Source organism: Panthera tigris, chromosome D4, assembly GCF_018350195.1.
Source record: "Panthera tigris isolate Pti1 chromosome D4, P.tigris_Pti1_mat1.1, whole genome shotgun sequence".
Lineage (NCBI taxonomy): Eukaryota > Metazoa > Chordata > Mammalia > Carnivora > Felidae > Panthera > Panthera tigris.
In genome coordinates, this window is record NC_056672.1 from 2,965,669 (window position 1) to 2,983,959 (window position 18,291).

General features: G+C 50.8%; 1 protein-coding gene across 7 annotated transcripts in view; it reads left to right on the top strand.

Annotated features, from left to right (window-relative positions):
- Nucleotides 1-18,291, top strand: part of SECISBP2 (SECIS binding protein 2) — a 39,631-nt gene that overhangs the window by 12,957 nt on the left and 8,383 nt on the right. For 6 of the 7 annotated variants that reach the window (XM_042963559.1, XM_042963560.1, XM_042963561.1 and 3 more), the window contains 4 exons: nucleotides 2,105-2,227; nucleotides 3,391-3,480; nucleotides 4,914-5,046; nucleotides 18,084-18,247. In XM_042963559.1, coding sequence (XP_042819493.1) covers nucleotides 2,105-2,227; nucleotides 3,391-3,480; nucleotides 4,914-5,046; nucleotides 18,084-18,247 — 510 coding nt within the window. The remainder of the gene's footprint in view (nucleotides 1-2,104; nucleotides 2,228-3,390; nucleotides 3,481-4,913; nucleotides 5,047-18,083; nucleotides 18,248-18,291) is intronic. The other variant, XM_042963564.1, reaches the window with a different exon arrangement.

Below are 18,291 nucleotides of genomic sequence, written 5' to 3' on the forward strand. Positions count from 1 at the left end.
CTTGGTCCCACTTGCGCCTTGAGAGAAAGTCGAACCCCAGTCCGGGAACACGAGTGGTGGAGAAGGTGGAACCCCAGTCCGGGAACATGAGCGGGAGCTTTTCGAGGGAGGGGCCCTGTCCGTTTCAGACCCGTGGTCTCCGTGGCCGTGAGCCGTCGTGAAGCCTCTGAGGGAGAGACGCCGGCAGAAGCTTAACGCTCTGGCGTGTAAAGGCTTGCTCTTTCGCCCCCTCGTCCTTCGTCTGTGGAATTCCAGCTGCTCTCCCTGTTTACTCAACAGTAAAACCGTTGAGTTCCACACTGTGGGATCAGCTGCGTGTCAGTGATGCTTGGCTAACTGCAGCTTTCTTGTTGTAAGATAGCATTTCAGAATCCACGTTTCTCTCTCCTTTCAAATAATTTGAAGCTGTCATCTTTATTGGTCCCTTCGTTTCATTTCTTAAAGAGCCTTTTTTACGGGTCTAGATTGTGTTCTCGAATCTCACTGTGTACTGGTACGTTATTTCAGGTTGTAATATGGCCGTGTTTGTTTAGTGCAATGATGTCCCGTCTTTTTGAGGGCGGGGATACTCTCTCATACCCCTAGTGTCACAGACTGTCCCCCGCAAACGGGAGCTGTGCGTTGACGGTCAGTTTGAGGGAGAGAAGGTGTGCTGGCGACAGGTGCGGTGAGGTCACACCTGTGTGCCTGCCCTCACGGCTCTGCGAACCATGTGCAGGACTCCGGCGGAGCGGCCGAGTCCCCTCTGCACTCGGTGCCGCCAGCTCGGGGCGTGTGGGCACAGGCCGCAGGATGGGGCGCGTGGGCCTCTGGCTGCTGCTTCCCCTCTGCTGCCGTCTCGCCATCCGAACCAGTTTTCCTGGCGCTCAGTTAAATTCTTAGAGTGGAGAGGTTTTGTTTTCCCAGAATCTCTTTTAAAATTCTATTTTGATGATAGGCGCAAGGAAAGTTTTAGAAGTGTTCTAAGCCAAAGACGAGAAAATTGGGATCGCCTGTGGTCTGATAACCCAGAGGGCGTGGTCTCGTGTGTAACGGAGATAACGGGGTCACAATGGTTTTTCCCTCTGAAGCCTTCTGCTGTGAATTTTTATTATCAAGATAATGTTACATCAGAACGTAATACCACAAAGACCTGCTTGTGAACAAGGTCATCTTCTCCTCCCTTTGTTGTTCCCTCCCAGGGAAGCCTGTGTCAACAGCCTGGTACGTGAGCTACCTCAGGGTCCCCAGAGCATCAACAAATAGAGATTTTTTTGTTTTGCTCTTTGAGGTTTTTTTCTTTTAGACAAAAATGGGGTCATTCTGTACACATCACCCTTCACAGTTGCCTTGTTCGCGAATGAGATTCCATGGACAGCTCCCGTGGGTCAGTAGGTAAACCTTCTTCTCAGTATCACTGGAGGCCAAGTCCCCGCTGGGGATGAAGCAGGACCCCAGATGCTCCGTTGGAGCCCCTGCTCTGTTAGCGCTTCTGTCCTGACAGTCCGGCGCTGTGCAGACAGGTACTGTTAGTGCCTCGGAGGGGAAGAAGAGGGAGAGGCTCCGAGGAGATGCCATTGCTCTTGAGCTGGAGTGACGGTGCAGTCCTAGCCTACATCCAAGTGTGGGCGCGAGTGCAAAGGCCCTGAGGCCAAGGTGCATCTGACCTGATTGAAGAAAGGCCAAGGGACTGAGGGGGAGTGGGAACAGTGGCGTCACATCAGCCGGTGTGGGATGGGCCTAGGCAGTTGTCCCATCCGGAGGCTCCCCAGGGGGTTCCGATGTGTAGTTTAGGGACCACTGGGCCGTGGTGCCGGAAGGGGCACGCGAGTGTTTGAAAAGACTTCGAGTCGGTATTAGAGACATCTTTTTTGGCTCAGAAGTAGGTTTGTCCACGTCTACTGGTTTAAAAATAACCGGATGTGACAACTATTTCAGCAGACTTCTTTTCCTCGATTACTCTGCTGAACGCTGGCTCTCTGGAAAATAGGGACGAGGAGCCAAACTCGGAGCAGAGCTGCCCTGTGGTTGTACAACCTGATATCTCAAGTTTGCTGACTCATGGGAGGAAGCACTCTAGTGAATGTCTTAAAAACCCATGATTTTTGCTGTTTTTTTGTTCTAGTCCAAAGCGTCACAAGGTGGCGATCCTGAGCAAAATGAAGCCTCAAGAAAGCATAAGAAAAAGAAAGAAAAGTCTAAGTCGAAATACGAAGTTTTGACCATTCAAGAGCCGCCAAGGATTGAAGTACATTTATATTTATGACTCACCTCGTATGACGTAACAGTGGGTCTGTGGTGATAGAAACGTGGGTTCGTGCTGGCTTCCGAAGGGAAAGTCTCCATTATTTTCTTTAATAGTCTTTGCCCAGTGCTACAGAAAATAGTTGTCCCCCCTTCTCCTTCACTGTGGTGGCCCGGCGTGGTCCCCGAGTCGGCACGGGCGCCCAGCGAGCGCGAGAGTGCGCGAGCAGTCTAGACACGGACTGCCGCCTGGGGTCTGGTAGCGTGTGTACCGTGGGGCTCACGTTTACCCTCAGTATCTCGTTCACCTGGTCTTCCCTTGCCTTGACACGCTGGCTTTTGTGGGGTCTGCTTTTCTATCCAGCAGTGTTACTCTCGTGTGCTTTACTCTGGAGAGAAAGTTAGAGTGCCCTGACTCCATCGGGGGCCCTGGCCGAGGGAGTTACATCCAACTTCCAGCGTTGCTCTGTAGATTCTTTCCCTTTGGCGCCCCAAGAAAGCCCATGTCCTGCACGGAGTCGTGCTGGCTTCTGACTCAGTTCCAGAGTCAGTGTCCTGGCTCCTGGCGCTGGCAGAAGTGTGTCTCAGCATCCAGCGTAGGGCCAAACCTGACACTTTCCTGCATACTTAGGGGCTCCCGGGGCTCCTGGAACATCCCCCCGGGGACTTTGGGGTCGCACGTTTGAAGACCTACGACCCTGTAGAGCATGGTTTGTGCCAACGAGGAGCTCGTGTATTTGTGCCCTTGTTTCCCACATAACTTCTGCGACTCAGCTGAGATGTTAACAGAAGCACGCAAGATGCTTTTAAATGGCGGGAACGTCGTTGTTAGAGGCCCCCTGCCCTATTTTCTAGCTTGGGGTCAGCACACGAGACAGGGAGGTTCTGTCTCCTGAGTCTAGACCAACACGCTTGCAGCCTGTGCCCAGGGGGTCAGGGGCCCCCGTGTCCTCGGGACCCTGCGTGCTGCCCTGCGGGGGGAGGGGGGGGAGGATTACAACATTGCTCCGTAAATCTAAGAGTCAGACAGCGTGGGGCTGGTGTGGGTGCCCTTGAGGACTTGTGTGGGGCTCGTTACAGACAGAAGGACGTGAGCAAGGAAGGGCTTGCATGTAGGCACACTTGCTCGTGGTCCGCGGATGGCTAAAGGGTGTGTGGTTTGCTCAGGACGCCGAGGACTTTCCCAGCCTGGCTGCGGCGTCTGAGCGCAGGGACCGAGGGGCATCTCCGCGACTTCAATCCAGACAGCAGCCACAGGTAATGTTCCGGTCGAACCCATCACCGCTCCAGGCTGAACTTTTCTTGCTCGGCTAAACCTTATTTTCCAGATTTCTCTATGTACCAAGACAGGTGGTTTGTTGTGATTCATTCTTTCATTGGAGAATCACACCTAGCATGTTGACAGAAACATGCTCTAAGCTCAAATGTTTTGTCATCTTTTTACCGAGACTTGGTCACTGACTGCCACTGCTGTGTCAGAAAGGAGGGGCACGGGCTGCTGAGGAAACTTGGACTTGAAGGGAATAAATTGACTCCGTTTATACGGGGGGACAAGAATTCCTTTGTGAGGCAGCAATGTCTAACGGAACCAAAATAAGAGAGCCTCCAAGATTCATACAAAGTGAAGAGCTGGGTCCCCTTGAGGCGCGCTCCCCGCCCCCCGCCCCTGCCCCGGTGGATTCAGGGCTGAACTTGGAATTCGCCACCTAGATGGAGAGGTTGCACGTGGCCGGTGTCTTCTCTCGTCTCCAGCATCTTCGTTGTCCTTTTGCCTTTTGAGGTGGAATAATTTCACATTTGCGAGAAGTAAAATTCTCAGCCCGTGTGCAGATTAACGGGATTCCCGTGTCATAACTGGGTCACCTTCCATCCCTGCCTGTGGAGGTCTCTGTAGCGGGTCTATGGGGCCCTTTGTGTTCGCCCCTGACGTGGGCCCTCGTCCAGGCAGGATGGCAGGAGTGGGGGTGCTGGAGCGCATGCGTGCAGCAGTCTTCCAGACAGAGCTTACATTTGCTGAGTATATCCCACTCTGTGCCTAAATTTAATACTTACCTGCTGTGTGTATTTTGAATCCTTTCCCCATGACTTCACGGCATTCAGTTGACTCACCTGGGCAGTTGCAGACTGGATGGGTGAGTCAGTGACACCAGTCACTTAGCCTCACACAAACTTTTGTTGCCAGACTTCCTACAGGTCTTGGTTTTTTATCCATAAGTATGCACTCTTATTCACAGTGTAGCCGTAGACTGAAATGTTGCTGGTTTAATTATAAACCCAGGGCTCTGAGAGAAGGAGGAAATAAACAACCGTGGCAGTAATACTGAAAGATAATGTGGGGGGCCCCTGGGTGGCTCAGTCGGTTAAGCATCCGACTTCGACTCAGGTCATGATCTCACGGTTTGTGAGTTTGAGCCCCGTGTCGGGCTCTGTGCTGACAGCTCAGAGCCCGGAGCCTGCTTGGGATCTTCTGCCTCCCTCTCTCTCTGCTCCCCTCAGCTCATACTCTGTCTCTTTCTCAAAAAAACATTAAAAAAAAAAGATAATGTGGCATCGTTTGGGATTCCTTTAATTTTTAGAAGATTTTTATGGTCTCTGAATCTGTTTCATTTTATCTTGTAGAGGATTGTCACAAAGTAAAGGGTTGTGAGAAGTAGTATTCTAAATAAACTTCTGATTTTTTAATTCCTTAGAATAATTTTAAAAACAGTGGAAAGAAGAGCCAGGTTCCAGTACAGCTGGATTTGGGGGGGATGCTGGCAGCCTTGGAAAAGAAGCAGCACGCCCAGAGCGCAAGAGCGTCCTCCAAGCCGGTGGTGTTCTCGGGTAAGGGTTTTTTCATCCCGACTGCTCTGTGACTGTTGTATCCTGTAATCAGAGGTATTTCTGTAGAATCCAGAGTGCATGGTAGTGGGATAAGGAGAAAGATAACCAGCAGGATGGATCGGGAGTCCAGAGATAAACCCACATATCTATGGGTGGTGAATCTTTGGCCAAATATGTTCATTAAAAGAACAGGGAACACTTTTAAAGATGGTGCTGGGACAGCTGGATTTCTACACACCACAGAAAACTGGGCTTCTGCCTCACGCCATATACATCATTTTCCTCAAAATGGGGCAGTGACCTAAGTGTGCGAACTAAACCCATAAAAATGCTGGAAGAAAACAAAAGTCAGTTTCATGACTCGTAATTAGACAGCGAACAGGACCACGTAAATAAAAACCAACCAAGGACTTCTGTGTACCAGAGGATATTTTCAAGAAAGTGAAAAGATAATTTACTCGCAGAATGTGAGACCATGTTTGCAAGTCACATATCTGATGAGGGTTTGATGTCCAAAGATCTACGAACTCTTCCTACAACTCAACGATAAACACCTGCTGAAAAACAGGCATAGACGTCGACTCGGCTCCGCAAGAAGATCCACACGGGACCAGTAACCCGTGAAAAGATGCTCCAAGGATCAGTCATCGCACAAATGCAAGCGAGCGCCTCAGCGAGCTGGCTCCTCTCACCTGCTGTGGTCGCCGCAGTCAGACACGGGAAATAGCAGGCGTTGGCGGGGATGTCGAGAGATGGGGGCTCCGGGGGACGTGAGATGCCGAGACTGACTTGGGAAGCCGGCTGGCAGCTCCTCAGAACGCTAAGTGGAGGTTGTCACGTGCCCGGCAATTCCATTCCTCTGTGCCCCCGGAAGAGTTGAAAACGGGGGCTCGGACGCGTGCAAGCCGGTGTTCGTAGCGGCTTTATCACCACAGTTAAAGGCGGAAGCCCCCACCCCCCGGGTGTGTACCCGCGCAGACGGCTACTGAGCGGGGTCCAGGCGTCCGGTGGCCGCTCCTCAACCGTGGCAAGGAAGGCGGCCCTGCCACCCACGCCCACGTGGGTGGACGTGACAACGGTGTGCTGACGAAACGAGTCAGCCTCCGCAGGGCACGTGGTACGGGAAGTATCCAGAGTAGACAAAGACGCAGAGAGTGGATTAGAGGGTCGTGGGGGTTGAGGGTACGTGGACTTCCTGTTGAGCGGGGACAGACTTTCCGTGGGGGCACGAACATCCTTGGGGAATGGGGAGCGATGATGGTCGCGCAACACTGTGCGTGATTGATGCCCTGGGTTGTGCGTTTCGGAATGGTTAAGAGACTAGATTTTTACAAGTTACTTAAACGTGATGACTTTGGAAGTGACGGTTAAATATTGCAACACTCGGATGCTCAGGGGCCTGAGATGTCACTCTCTGGCCTTTTAAGAAAGGGACCCCAGCAGACCCTGGCCTGTCCGCCCATCATTTTTTTTGTGTCGTTTTTGTTTTGTTTTTTTGCTGTATTTCCAAGTTGCACATTGCCGACGTTGCCCCTGCCTGTGGGGGCGTGCACGTCATCACCTAGAGCTCAGCCTCCGTTTATGGGTCGTTTCTCTTTGGAGGCAAAGCGTGCATATAGTGAGGTGCGCACATCCTGGGTAGGCCCTCTGCAGGGTTTTGGCACACGCAGACCTGTGGGACCCAGACTCCCGTCAGCATCCTCGGGAGCTCCCTCCGGCCCCTCCCAGCCTGTCCCTGCCGCTGCCCCAGGCAGCCCCGTGTGGATTCTAGGTCTGCCACAGAATCGTTTTTCCTGTCCGAGAGCTTTGCGTGAAGGGACTTGGTGGTACACGCACCTTCATGTAAGGCTTCTTTCGTGCGTCAGGGTGTTTGAGATTTACTCACGTTGTATATGTCAGTTTCCTGGACTGTCTCAGTGATGCTGGTAGTTGTATTCTTACCAGGATCCACGCTTGGATCCGTCACCAGTCTGGGTACATACACACCAACGCCCGGGACTGCTGCCCCTCGGATAGCCCTCCCTGAGCCTTACTTGTCTCAACTCGTCTGTTTGGGAAAGGTCTGCAGGGCTCTGACTGTGTGTCTCAGACCAACCCAGGTGCTTTGGTAGAAGTTGGTAATTTGTTTTTACCTTTACATGTGGGCAAAGTCCGCTTTTCCTCGGCAGTTAGCTTTGGGCTTGTTCTGTATTTTTTAATGGGATGGTGAGTCAGGTGTGGCCACAGGAGGAGACAGAGGAGAGGCTCAGGAGAACACAGTTTTATTGTACTCCCAGGTTCTTAGAGACAGGAGGTGTGGCCTTGGCTGGCAACAGGGTAGACGGCAGGCACAGGGCAGGAGCAAAGGGAGGGCTTTTAGAGGCCTGATGATTAGTGATGTTGAGCATCTTTTCATGCACCTGTTGGCCATCTGAATGTGGTCTTTGGAGAAGTGTCTGTTCATGTCTTTTGTCTTTTTTTTTTTTATTAAAAAATTTTTTAATGTTTTTATTTATTTTAGAGACAGAGCATGAGCAGGGGAGGGGTAGAGAGAGAGGAAGGCACAGAATCCAAAGCAGGCTCCAGGCTTTGAGCTATTAGCACAGAGCCTGACGTGGGGCTCAAACCCACAGACTGAGATCATGACCTGAGCCGAAGTTGGACGCTCAACCAACTGAGCCACCCAGGCGCTCCTTTTGTCTGTTTTTAATTGGATTGTTTGGTTTTTTGGTTTTTGTTTGTTTTGTTTTTTTGGTGTTGAGTTGTATAAGTTATTTATGTATTTTGGATACTAATCCTTTATTGCCTATGTCATTTGCATGTAACTTCTCCCATTCAGAAGGTTGTCTTTAAGTTTGATTGCTTCCTTCACTGGGCAGAAGCTTTTTATTTTGATAAAGTCTCAGTAGTTTTGTTTGTATTTCCCTTATCTCAGGAGACATATCTAGAAAAATTCTGCTACAGCCAGTGTCAGAGAAATTAGTGCCTGTGCCCTCTTCTGGGATTTTTATGGTTTCAGGTCTCGAATTTAGGTCTTTAATCAGTTTTCAACTTGTTTCTGTGTATGGTATAAGAAAGCAGTTGTTTCATTACTTTGCGTGTAACTGTCCGGTTTTCCCAGCACGATTTGTTGAAGAGACTTTTTCCCATTATATATTCTTTTTTTTTTTTTTTTTTTTTTAAATTTTTTTTTTTTAACGTTTTTATTTATTTTTGAGACAGAGAGAGACAGAGCATGAACGGGGGAGGGTCAGAGAGAGGGAGACACAGAATCCGAAACAGGCTCCAGGCTCTGAGCCGTCAGCACAGAGCCCGACGCGGGGCTCGAACTCACGGACCGTGAGATCATGACCCGAGCTGAAGTCGGCCGCTCAACCGACTGAGCCACCCAGGCGCCCCCCCATTATATATTCTTGTCTCCACTGTTGAAGGTCAGTGAACCATACAATTGTGGGTTTATTTCTAGCTTCTTTATTCTGTTCCATTGATCTATGTGTCTGTTTTTGTGCTGGTTCGATTACTACAGTTTTGTGGTAGAGCTTGAAGTCTGGGATTATGATACCTCCAGTTTTATTCTTCTTAAGATTGCTTTGGCTATTCGGGGTCTTCTGTTGTTCCATTCAGATTTTAGGGTTATTCTAGTTCTGTGAAAAATGCTTCGATGTTTTGATAGGGGTTGCATTAAATCTGTAGATTGCTTTAGGTAGTATGCACGTCTTAACGATATTTGTTCTCCCCACCCATAAGCATGGAATATCTTTCCATTTGTGTGTGTTATGTTCAGTTTCTTCTACTGGGGTTGTATAGTTTTCAGAGTACGTGTCTTTCACCTCCTTGGTTAACTTTATTCCTAGGTATTTTATTATTTTTGGTGCAGTTGTAAATGGGACTGTTCTTAATTTCTCTTCAGTCTATTTCATTCTTAGTGCGTAGAAATACAGCAAATTTCTGTACATTGATTTTGTATCCTGTGACTTTACTGAATTCATTTATCAGTTCTAGTAGTTTTTGGTGGAGTCTTTAGAGTTTTCTGTATATAGTATCATATCTAAAAATAGTGAAATTTTGACTTTTTCCTTACAGTTTGGAAGCCTTTTCTTTCTTTTTGTTGTCTGATTAACGTGTCTGGGACTTCCAGTACTTTGTTGAATAAAAGTGGTGAGAGCGTACATCCTTGTCTTGTTCCTGACCTTAGGGGAAAGCCCACAGTTTTCACCGTTGAGGATGATGTGAGCTGTGGATTTTTCACATGTGGCCTTTATTATGCTGAAGTGTGTTTCCTGTAGATCTACTTTGTTAAGGCTTTTTAACATGAATGGTGGTTGTAGTTTGTCAAATGTTTTTTCTGCATTCGTTGAAATGATCATATGGTTCTTATCCTTTCTCTTGTTGATGTGTTGTATCACATTCATTGATTTGCAAATATTGAGCCCCACTTACATCCCAGGAATAAGCCCCACTTGATCGTGGTGAATGATTTTTTTTAATGTGTTGTTGAATTTAGTTTGCTCATATTTTCTTGAGGGTTTTTGCATCTGTGTTCATCAGTGATGGAGGTCTGCAGTTCTCTTTTATTGTAGTGTCTTTATCTGGTTTTGGTGTCAGGATAATGCTGGCCTCATGGAATGAATTTGGAAGCTTTCCTTCCTCTTTTATATTTTGGAATAGTTTGAGAAGAATAGGTGTTAACTCTTCTTTAAATGCTTGGTAGAATCCACCTATGAGGCCCTCTGGTCCTGGACTTGAGTTTGTTGGGAGGTTTTTGATGAGTGATGCAATTTCCTTGCTGGTAATTGGTCTGTTCAAATTTTGTATTTTTTTCCTGATTCAGTTTAGTGGAGGTTATATGTTAGTAGAAATCTATCCTTTCTTCCAGGTTGTATAGTTTATTGGCATATAATTTTCAGTAATATTCTTGTATAATTCTCTGTGTTTCTGTGGTGTTATTTTTCCTCATTCATTTCTGATTTTGTTGATTTCAGTCCTCTGTGTTTTTTTCCATGAGTCCGGCTAAAAGTTTATCGCTTCTGTTGATCTTTGCAAAGAATCAGCTCTTGGTTTCATTGATCTGTTCTATTGTTTTGTTTTGTTTTTTGTTTAGTTCCCATATCATTTATTTCTTCTATAATCTTTATGATTTTTTTCCTTCTACTGGTTTGGGGGTTGGTTGGTTCTTTTTCCACCTCCTTTAGGTGTAAGGTTAGGTTGTTTATTTTAGACTTTTCTTGTTTCTTAAGGTAGGCCTGTATTGCTGTAAACTTTGCTTTTAAAACCACTTTTGCTGCATCCCAAAGGTTTTGGACTGTCATGTTTTCATTTTCATTTGTTTCCACGTGCTTTTTGATTTCTTAGTTGACCCATTCATTGTTTAGTAGTATGTTGTTTAACCTCCAGTTATTTTTGGTCTTTCCAAATTTTTCTTTGTGATTCTTGGTTTCATAGTGCTGTGGTTAGAAAAGATGAATGGAATGACTTCTCTCTTTTTGAATTCGATGAGACTGGTTATGTGACCTAATCTGTGATCTCTTCCAGAGAATGTTCCATGTGCGCTTCGAAAAGTGTGTACACTCTGTTTTATGATGAAATGTTCTAAATATATCTGTTGGATCCATCTGGTCAAATGTGTCATTCAAAGCCATTGTTTCCTTGCTGATTTCCTGCTTGGATTGTCTGCCCATTGCCGTAAGTGGAGCGTTAAAGTCCCCTACTGTTAACGTGTTACTATTGATTACTCCCTTTATGTTTTTTAGTAGCTGCTTTGTGTCTGGGCACCTTCACGTTGGGTGCGTACATGTTTACAGTTATTGTCTTGTTGCATTGTCCCCTTTATGAGTATAGGGTGTCCTTCTTTGTTTCTTGTTTTAGTCTTTGTCGTAAAGTTTATTTTGTCTGATAAAAGCATTGCTACGCTGGCTATCTTTTCATTTCTCTTTGCAGGATAAACACTCTTCCATCCCTTCCCTTTCAATCTGCATGTGGCTTTAGGTCTGAAATGAGGCTTTTGTAGGCAACATTTAAGTGTTTTGTTTTAGTTCATTCTGTCTTATGTCTTTTGACTGGAGCGTTTAGTCGTTTACATCCAAAGTAACTATTTATAGAAACATATTCGTTGTCATTTTGTTACTTGTTCTATGATTCTTTTTGTAGATCGTCTCTGTTCCTTCTCTTGCTCTCTTCTCTCATGGTTTGCTGGCTTTCTTTAGTGATATACTTACAGTTCTTTTTTTTTATTTTTGCATATGTGTTACCAGTGTTTGATTCGTGGTTGTCATTAGGTTTCCATATCATATCTTATACGTAGTTTGTATTGAGTTGTTGGTCATTTAAGTTTGAATCCATTCTAAAAGCACTAAATTTTTACTCCTTTCCCACTGTGTTTTGGGTATATGGTGTCATAGTTTACATCCTTTTATGTTGTGAATTCCTTGACTGAGTTTTATAGACAACGCTTAATTTTACTGCTTTTGTGCTCCCTGCCTTTCTTACTCATGCTTATGTGGTTTTTCCTTTCCACTTACAGAGGCTCCTTTAAAATTTCTTGTAGGGCTCGGTTAGTGGTGATGAATTTTAACTTTAACTTTTGTTTGTTTGGGAAACTCTTCATCTCTCATTCTATTCTGAATGACAGCCTTGCTGGCTAGAGCGTTGTCAGCTGCAAGTTTTTTCCTTTCAGCATCTTGACTAGATTGTGCCACACTCCCTTCTGGCTTGCAGAGCTTCTGCTGAAAAATCAGCTGATGACCTTGTGGGGTTTCCCTGGTATGTAACTGTTTTCTCCCTCACTGGTTTTAAAATTGTCCCTTTATCAGTAATTTCTGCCATTTTAAGTTTTTTGTTTTTTATACATTTATGTATTTTGAGAGACAGCGAGAGACAGAGTGTGAGCAGGGGAGGGGCAGAGAGGGGGGAGACACAGAATCCGAAGGAGGCTCCAGGCTCCGAGCTGTCTGCACAGAGCCCGACACGGGGCTCAAACCCACAAACTGTGAGATCATGACCGGAGCCGAAGTCAGACGCTCAACGGACTGAGCCACACAGTGCCCCTCTGACATTTTAGTTACTAAGTATTTTGGGGTGGACCTCCTTGGGTTTATTTTGTGTGTATGGCAGGGGAGCTCTGTGCCTCCTGCATCTGGATTTTTGTTTCTTTCCCCAGATTTGGGAAGTTTTCACCTATTATTTCTTTAAATTAGCTTTCTGCCCTCCTTTCTCTTCTGGAACTCCTATAATATGAATGTTATGACACTTGATGGTACTGCTAAGTTCCTTCCCTTAGTCTTTTTTCATTTTTTTTTGTTTTTCTCTCTCCTTTTCTACTTGATGGTTTTCGTTTTCCATTGTTACGTTCCCCGGGTCACTGATCGGTTCTTTCTTCTGCTTCCTCTAGTCTACAGTTTATTCCATCTCGTGCACTTTAATCCAGTTATTAAGTTCTTTGTCTCTGATTGGTTCTTTATTTACATTTTCTCTCTCTTTGTCAAGGGTGTCACTGAGGTCCTCCACTCTTTTCTCAAGTCCACTGAGTTTTTTTTATGACCGTTACTTTAAATCTCTGTCAAGAATGTCATTTAACTCCATTTCGCTTAGCTCTCTTGCTCCGATTTTGCCGTGTTCTTTCTTTGGGACATACTCTTCTGTCTCCTCATTTTGTCTAATTCTCTGTTTCTGTGTGTTAGGAAAGTCAGCTGTGTCTCCTGCTCTTGGAAGTCGTGGCCTTATGAGGAAGAGGTGCTGCAGTGCCCTGTGGTGCAGCGTCCCCTGTTCCCTAGGGCCTGGCGTTTCAGGGACGTCACCTGCATGTGTTGCATGTGCCCTCCTGTTGTGGCCTAGGCACTTTTTCCTGCAGTCTGCAGTGGCTCTCTGTGCCTGTTTTGGGCAGTGTTTGGTCCCGTGTTGTGAGCTCACCAGTCAGGGGCTGCTGTAGGCTTTGAGTCAGACCGGATGTTTGTGGGCAATGTGGTAGCACCGACCGAACTGCAGGGAGCTTTCCCTGTGTTGTCTCCTGAGAAGCTTGTGTTGGTGGGTGGGTCCTGCAGTCAGACCACATGTCCGACCCCTGCCCACTGCTGGGGCCACAGTCGGACCGGTGTGTGTGGTGATTGTCCCCTGTCCTGGGGCAGGAGTCACTTGGGAGTGGTGCTGGGCTCTTGTGGAGTTGCTTGCTCACTGCCTGGCTGGTGGCACTGGTTTGGATGGGCTTGGGCCCAGGGCACATTGGAGGGGGAGATTGACGGGAGAGCTCTGGGGCGGAGCTCCTGATACCAGCAAGGTCCCTGCTGGTCCGCTGCCACTGGGGACCTGCGGTGCACAAGGAAAACTCCCGGAGGCAGGCCTGGATGCAGGGGGTAGGTCTGCAGAAGAGCATGGGAGTGAGGGGCACAGTGCTGGCAAGGTCCAGTCCACTGTGGGAGGGGGCCTGCCGCTCTGCCCCAGAAAGCTGCCGAGGCCAGGGTAGGGGGGTAGGTCCTCAGGAGAGTGCAGGGCTGGGGTGTGGGCAGGACACAGTGTTACCAAGCAAGGTGGAGAGTGTTCACTCTATGCTGGTTCCCACAGGTTCCTGGGTGTCTCAGCTGGGGGGTGGGGAGGGAAATGGCACCTGCCAGGTCTTTTGTTCTGGGAGAAGTCTTCCGAGGATCCCTGCCCCTCCGGCCCATGCTCTGAGGTCAGTAAACATATCTTCCTCCCGCATACCCCAGGCCTGTTTTCAGCCTGCTGCTTGTAGGCTGTACCTCAGCAAGGCTAGCGTGCTGTCTCTGTGAGGGTGGGTCTCCGTTTCCCGTAGCCCTCCAGTTCTCCCGGCGCAGAGTTACTGATTCTTAACGTTTCAGGTGCTATGCCCTGCTTGACTAAGAACCCACAGTGTTAGACCTGTCCGGTTTTCAAAGCCAAGTATGGTGATTCATCTTCCCACTGTGGGTTCTGGGTGTCTGGTGTGGGGTCTCCCCTTCTCCACTCTGCACCTGGTGCATTTCTCCCTCCTGTGGACGGTCCTACAGGTCCATTTGGCTCCAGGCCGTGTCTCCCCCCTTCCTATCATCTTTGATGTGGCCTCTTCCATACATTTAGCTGGGGAGAGTCTGTTCTGCCTGTCAGGTCCTTTTCTGGGTTATTTACACTCACGTGGCTGTTATCTAGGTGTAACCATGGGATGGGCTGAGCCTAGGACCCTCCTACTCTGCTGTCTTCCCCAGAAGTAAGATTTAGCCTTAAAAGACCCTAGGATTTTCAAAATGGTCAATGAGCATTGGCTTCAACTTAAAGTCACCAGCCGTATTAGCCCCGATGAGACGGCCGGCCCGTCTTCGGAAGCTTTGAAGCCAGGCGCCGACTTCTCCTCTCCAGCCACGGAAAGTCCTAGGTGGCATCTTCTTCCTACGGGAGGCTCTGGCCTCGGCCCGAACACCTGCCGGTGAGTGCGGCCGCTGTCGTGATCCCCTCAGCCGGATGCTCTAGAGAACTTGCCGCAGCTGCCCCTTCCGGCACTTCCACGTCGGGGCGACGGCCTCCTTCCTCAGTCCTCCCGAAACCACCTCCGCTCGCTTCAGACTCGTCCTCTGCAGGCTCCTCACCTCTGTCAGCCTTCACGGGACTGAAGAGTCAGGGCCTCGCTCTGGGTTAGGCTTCTCCGAAGGGAAGGCTGCGGCCGGTTTCATCTTCTGGCCAGGCCACTAAAACGTTCTCCACGTCAGCAATAAGGCTGTTTCCCCCCTTTTTTTTTTTTTCTGTTAAGAAATAGAGGGGCACCTGGGTGGCTCTGTCAGTTAAGTGTCCGACTTCGGCTCAGGTCACGATCTCTCGGTTCATGGGTTTGAGCCCCACGTTGGCCTTGTCCTGACAGCTCAGAGCCTGGAGGCTGCTTCGGATTCTCTGTCTCCCCCCCCCCCCCGCACCTCCCCCTTTCCGAATACCCTAGGCCTGTTTTCAGCCAGCCTGCTAGGGCGTGCGCGCTCTCAAAAATAAACAGTAAAAAAAATTTAGAAAGGGTGGGCGAGCATGCAAGTGGTGGAGGGCAGGGGGAGAGAGAATCTTGAGCGGGTCCCAGCACAGAGCCTGATGCGGGGCTTGATCTCGTGACTGTGAGATGGTGACGTGGACCGAAATCAAGAGTCGGACGCTTTACCGGCCTGGCCACCCAGGCTCTCCCGCTTCTACTTTCTTACTGCCCGTGCGTTCGCCGGAGTGGCAGTTAGCGCCCTTCAGGAACCACCGTGGCGGTCACAAGAGCTTTGGCTTTGGCCGGTCTCGGCTTTCACCGGGCCGCCTCGTGGCTGAGCACGTAGAGGCCATTGGCGGGACTGTCAGCTGGCTTGATTTCAGTGCCGCTGTGTCTTGGGGCCTGGGGGGCCCAAGGAAGGGGACAGAGACCGGGGAACGGCCGGTCAGTAGAGCAGTCCGCGCATAACACTTACCGATTAGGTTCCGCGTCTTACACGCGCGTGGCTCGTGGGGCTCCGCACAGTTGCGGTGGGAAGTCCTGAGATCACTGGTCACAGATCACCACGAGCAGTAATAATGATGAAAAAGACTAAGATCTTGTGCGAATTGCTGCAGAGAGACACAGGGTGCGAATCTGACTGGAAAAAGGGTGCCGGGACACTGGCCAACACACGTGCCTGTGCTCCGGGTGCCGTCGCGCTCTGGCCTCCACTGTCGTCCGCGAGACGGCAGGTGCCCCTGGTCCCGCTCCCGTTGTGGTGAGCTGCTGTCCCCCTGCTCTCTGTGGTCGACCTTCAGCACTGGGCCCGGGCGCGTGCGCTGTGCATCTGTCTCCGTGTGCCCTGCCTTGGCTGTGCCTTGGCTCTGGGCACCGATGCTCTCCTCAGACTCGGGAACTTTCAGGCCTGTTTCTCTCGTCCCCCTCACCCCATGTTATGCGTGCATCAGTCTGCGGGCCGTCGCCCCACTGTCCTCGGGTCGGGTCGCGTTTCTTAATCCCTCTGAGTGTTTTCTTGGAACTGAATCGCTTGTATTGATTCCTCTGCGTCCTCACTGGCGTTTCTGCCGTGTCAGGTCTACTGCGGGGCCCCCTCTACGGTTTCTTGTCATCGAATCCCTGGCTTCAGATGTGCTCACACATTTGCCTCGAGTCCCTCGTCGGCCATGTCCCGCAGCTAGCAGCGCTCCCCCGGCTTCTCTTCTCATCCTTTTCTGAAAGTCTCAGAATTTCTTGAGAATAGTGAACATTTTAGTTAGCATGTTGTCGCAGCTCGGGATTCGGAATCCCGCCACCCCCCCCACCCCCACCCCCACCCCCACCCCCGAGAGCAGTGATGGCAGTGGTTTCGTTGGGGATTTTTTAGTAGCTGCACAGGTCTGGATCTGAGAGCTCGCTGGTGTCTCAGCTCGGTGGCTTTTCCCTGTTCCTACTGTCCGTGGCGCTCCAGGGGTCACTCCTGCATCTGCACGGCACACACGCCGGAGGTTGTGCTCAAACGCGTGGAGATGGCGCAGGCGCCTCCGCCCGTGTGGTCGCAGGTGTGTGTTCGCTTGCGGGCCGTGCTCAGGCCGGCCGTGGCTCGGGGCCCTGGGACTCGTGTGATGCCCGCGCACGCACGAGGGCTCTGTCGCCGGCAGGGATGTGGGCGGCCTGGCTCTCGCCCTGCTGCTTGCCCGCAGACGACCACCGCCGAGGCTGCCTGCCCGGCCTGCTGCCGGGTCACCTCTCTGAACGCTCACGCTCTGGTTCCAGCAGCCCCTTCCGGCAGAGACCGTGAAGCTGCAGGTTTTCACAGGTGCTCCTCCGCCCTGCTGCAGCCAGCTGTCGGCAGGGAGAGAATGGGAGCACCCCGGACGGGATGCCCCAGACCGTGCTGTTCCCACCGGACTTCGATGGAGCACCGGTAGAGCTGCGTCGTTTGCTGTCAGCCTTTGGTCGCGTCCGAGGGGGCTGACGTGATGTGTCACGACAGCTGTGTCCCGCCTGGTGGCTGCTCTTTGGGCTGGGGGTTGGCGTCTTCACTGTGCGTGTGGGAGGGATCCCAGGCCACCCGCTCATGCCGTGTGTAGAGAGTCGCCTGGCAGAGGGCAGACGGGAGGGGCCCAGGCGGCGGGAGTCACAGGAGCCCGGCGGAGGTCCTGCCTTGGGAGGTGGCGTTAGGGACAGAGCGAGCGGATGTGAGCAGGGTCAGCACGGGGGGGTGGGGGTGGGGGGTGGTTCAACAACGGCTCGTCGCGTGTACGTCTCAAACCGACCGTGGGAGCACAGCTTCGGAGGTCCCAGCAGCGGCGCGGGGCTGGCGGTGGCTTGGAGCCGGAGTGCAGACCCGTTGTGGGCCGAAGCAGGGCACCCGGTGTGCCGCCAGGGAAGACGCCAGTAACCTCTGTATTCCAGACCCGAGGAGGGCAGGGAGATAGTGGGGTCCTTGACGCTGGATGGTGGGGACGTGGGGGGTGTTGTCCCGTTCTCTTTTCTGGGGTGTGTGTGTGGAAATGGTCCCCGAGAAAGGGAAGAGAGGGTTTCCTCGGAGCCGGAACGAGCTGGGAAGGGGAGCAGGATGGGAGAGCGCAGCGGAAACGGCAAGGCGCGACTGTGATCGTGTGTGGATGGTGGGGCGCTTGTCACCAGCTGCACAGGAGCTGATCGAGGAGAGTGTATTTTTGTCTGGAAAACTCAAGAATCCGCTAGAAGAATTCCTAGAATCTTATAAGCTAGGGAGGGAGGAGGGATGTGCGGAAACCCGTGGCCCCTTCTGCAGAGGCAGGGTCAGCTGGAAACGGGGAGGCACTCCTTGGGAGAGCCGTCGTGAGTACGCGCTGTCTGGAAATACCTAGTGTCAGGAGGGTGGGGGGGTGGGGGGGGGCCCGGGGGCCCACCCCACCCCACCCCCAGTCTACCCTCTCCCGGGCAGCGTGCAGGTGCCATCACAGGGATAGGACGACGCTTCTCCCCAGATCAGTTGATGGCTCTTTTGGATCTCCCCCAGAAGACACTAAACTCCCCTGAGAGCCGTTGCCCATGACAGGGCTGTGTGAGCATCCGTTCGATGAGGACGAGGGAGGTCACGGGCGGACGGGCAGTGTGGCGGCGTCCTGATGAGTGCGTCCCCTCCGTGTGGCAGTTGGGGCGGTGCCGGTTCTCTCCAGAGACCCCGTGTCGGGGAAGAAGGGCCACTTCAGCCAGGTGAAGACCCCACACAACCCCTTGGACTCCAGCGCCCCGCTGATGAAGAAGGGGAAGCAGAGGGAGGTCCCCAAAGCCAAGAAGCCGACGTCGTTGAAGAAGGTACAGGGTGGCCGTTTGAAACTGGGTGCGGAAAAACCTAGGAC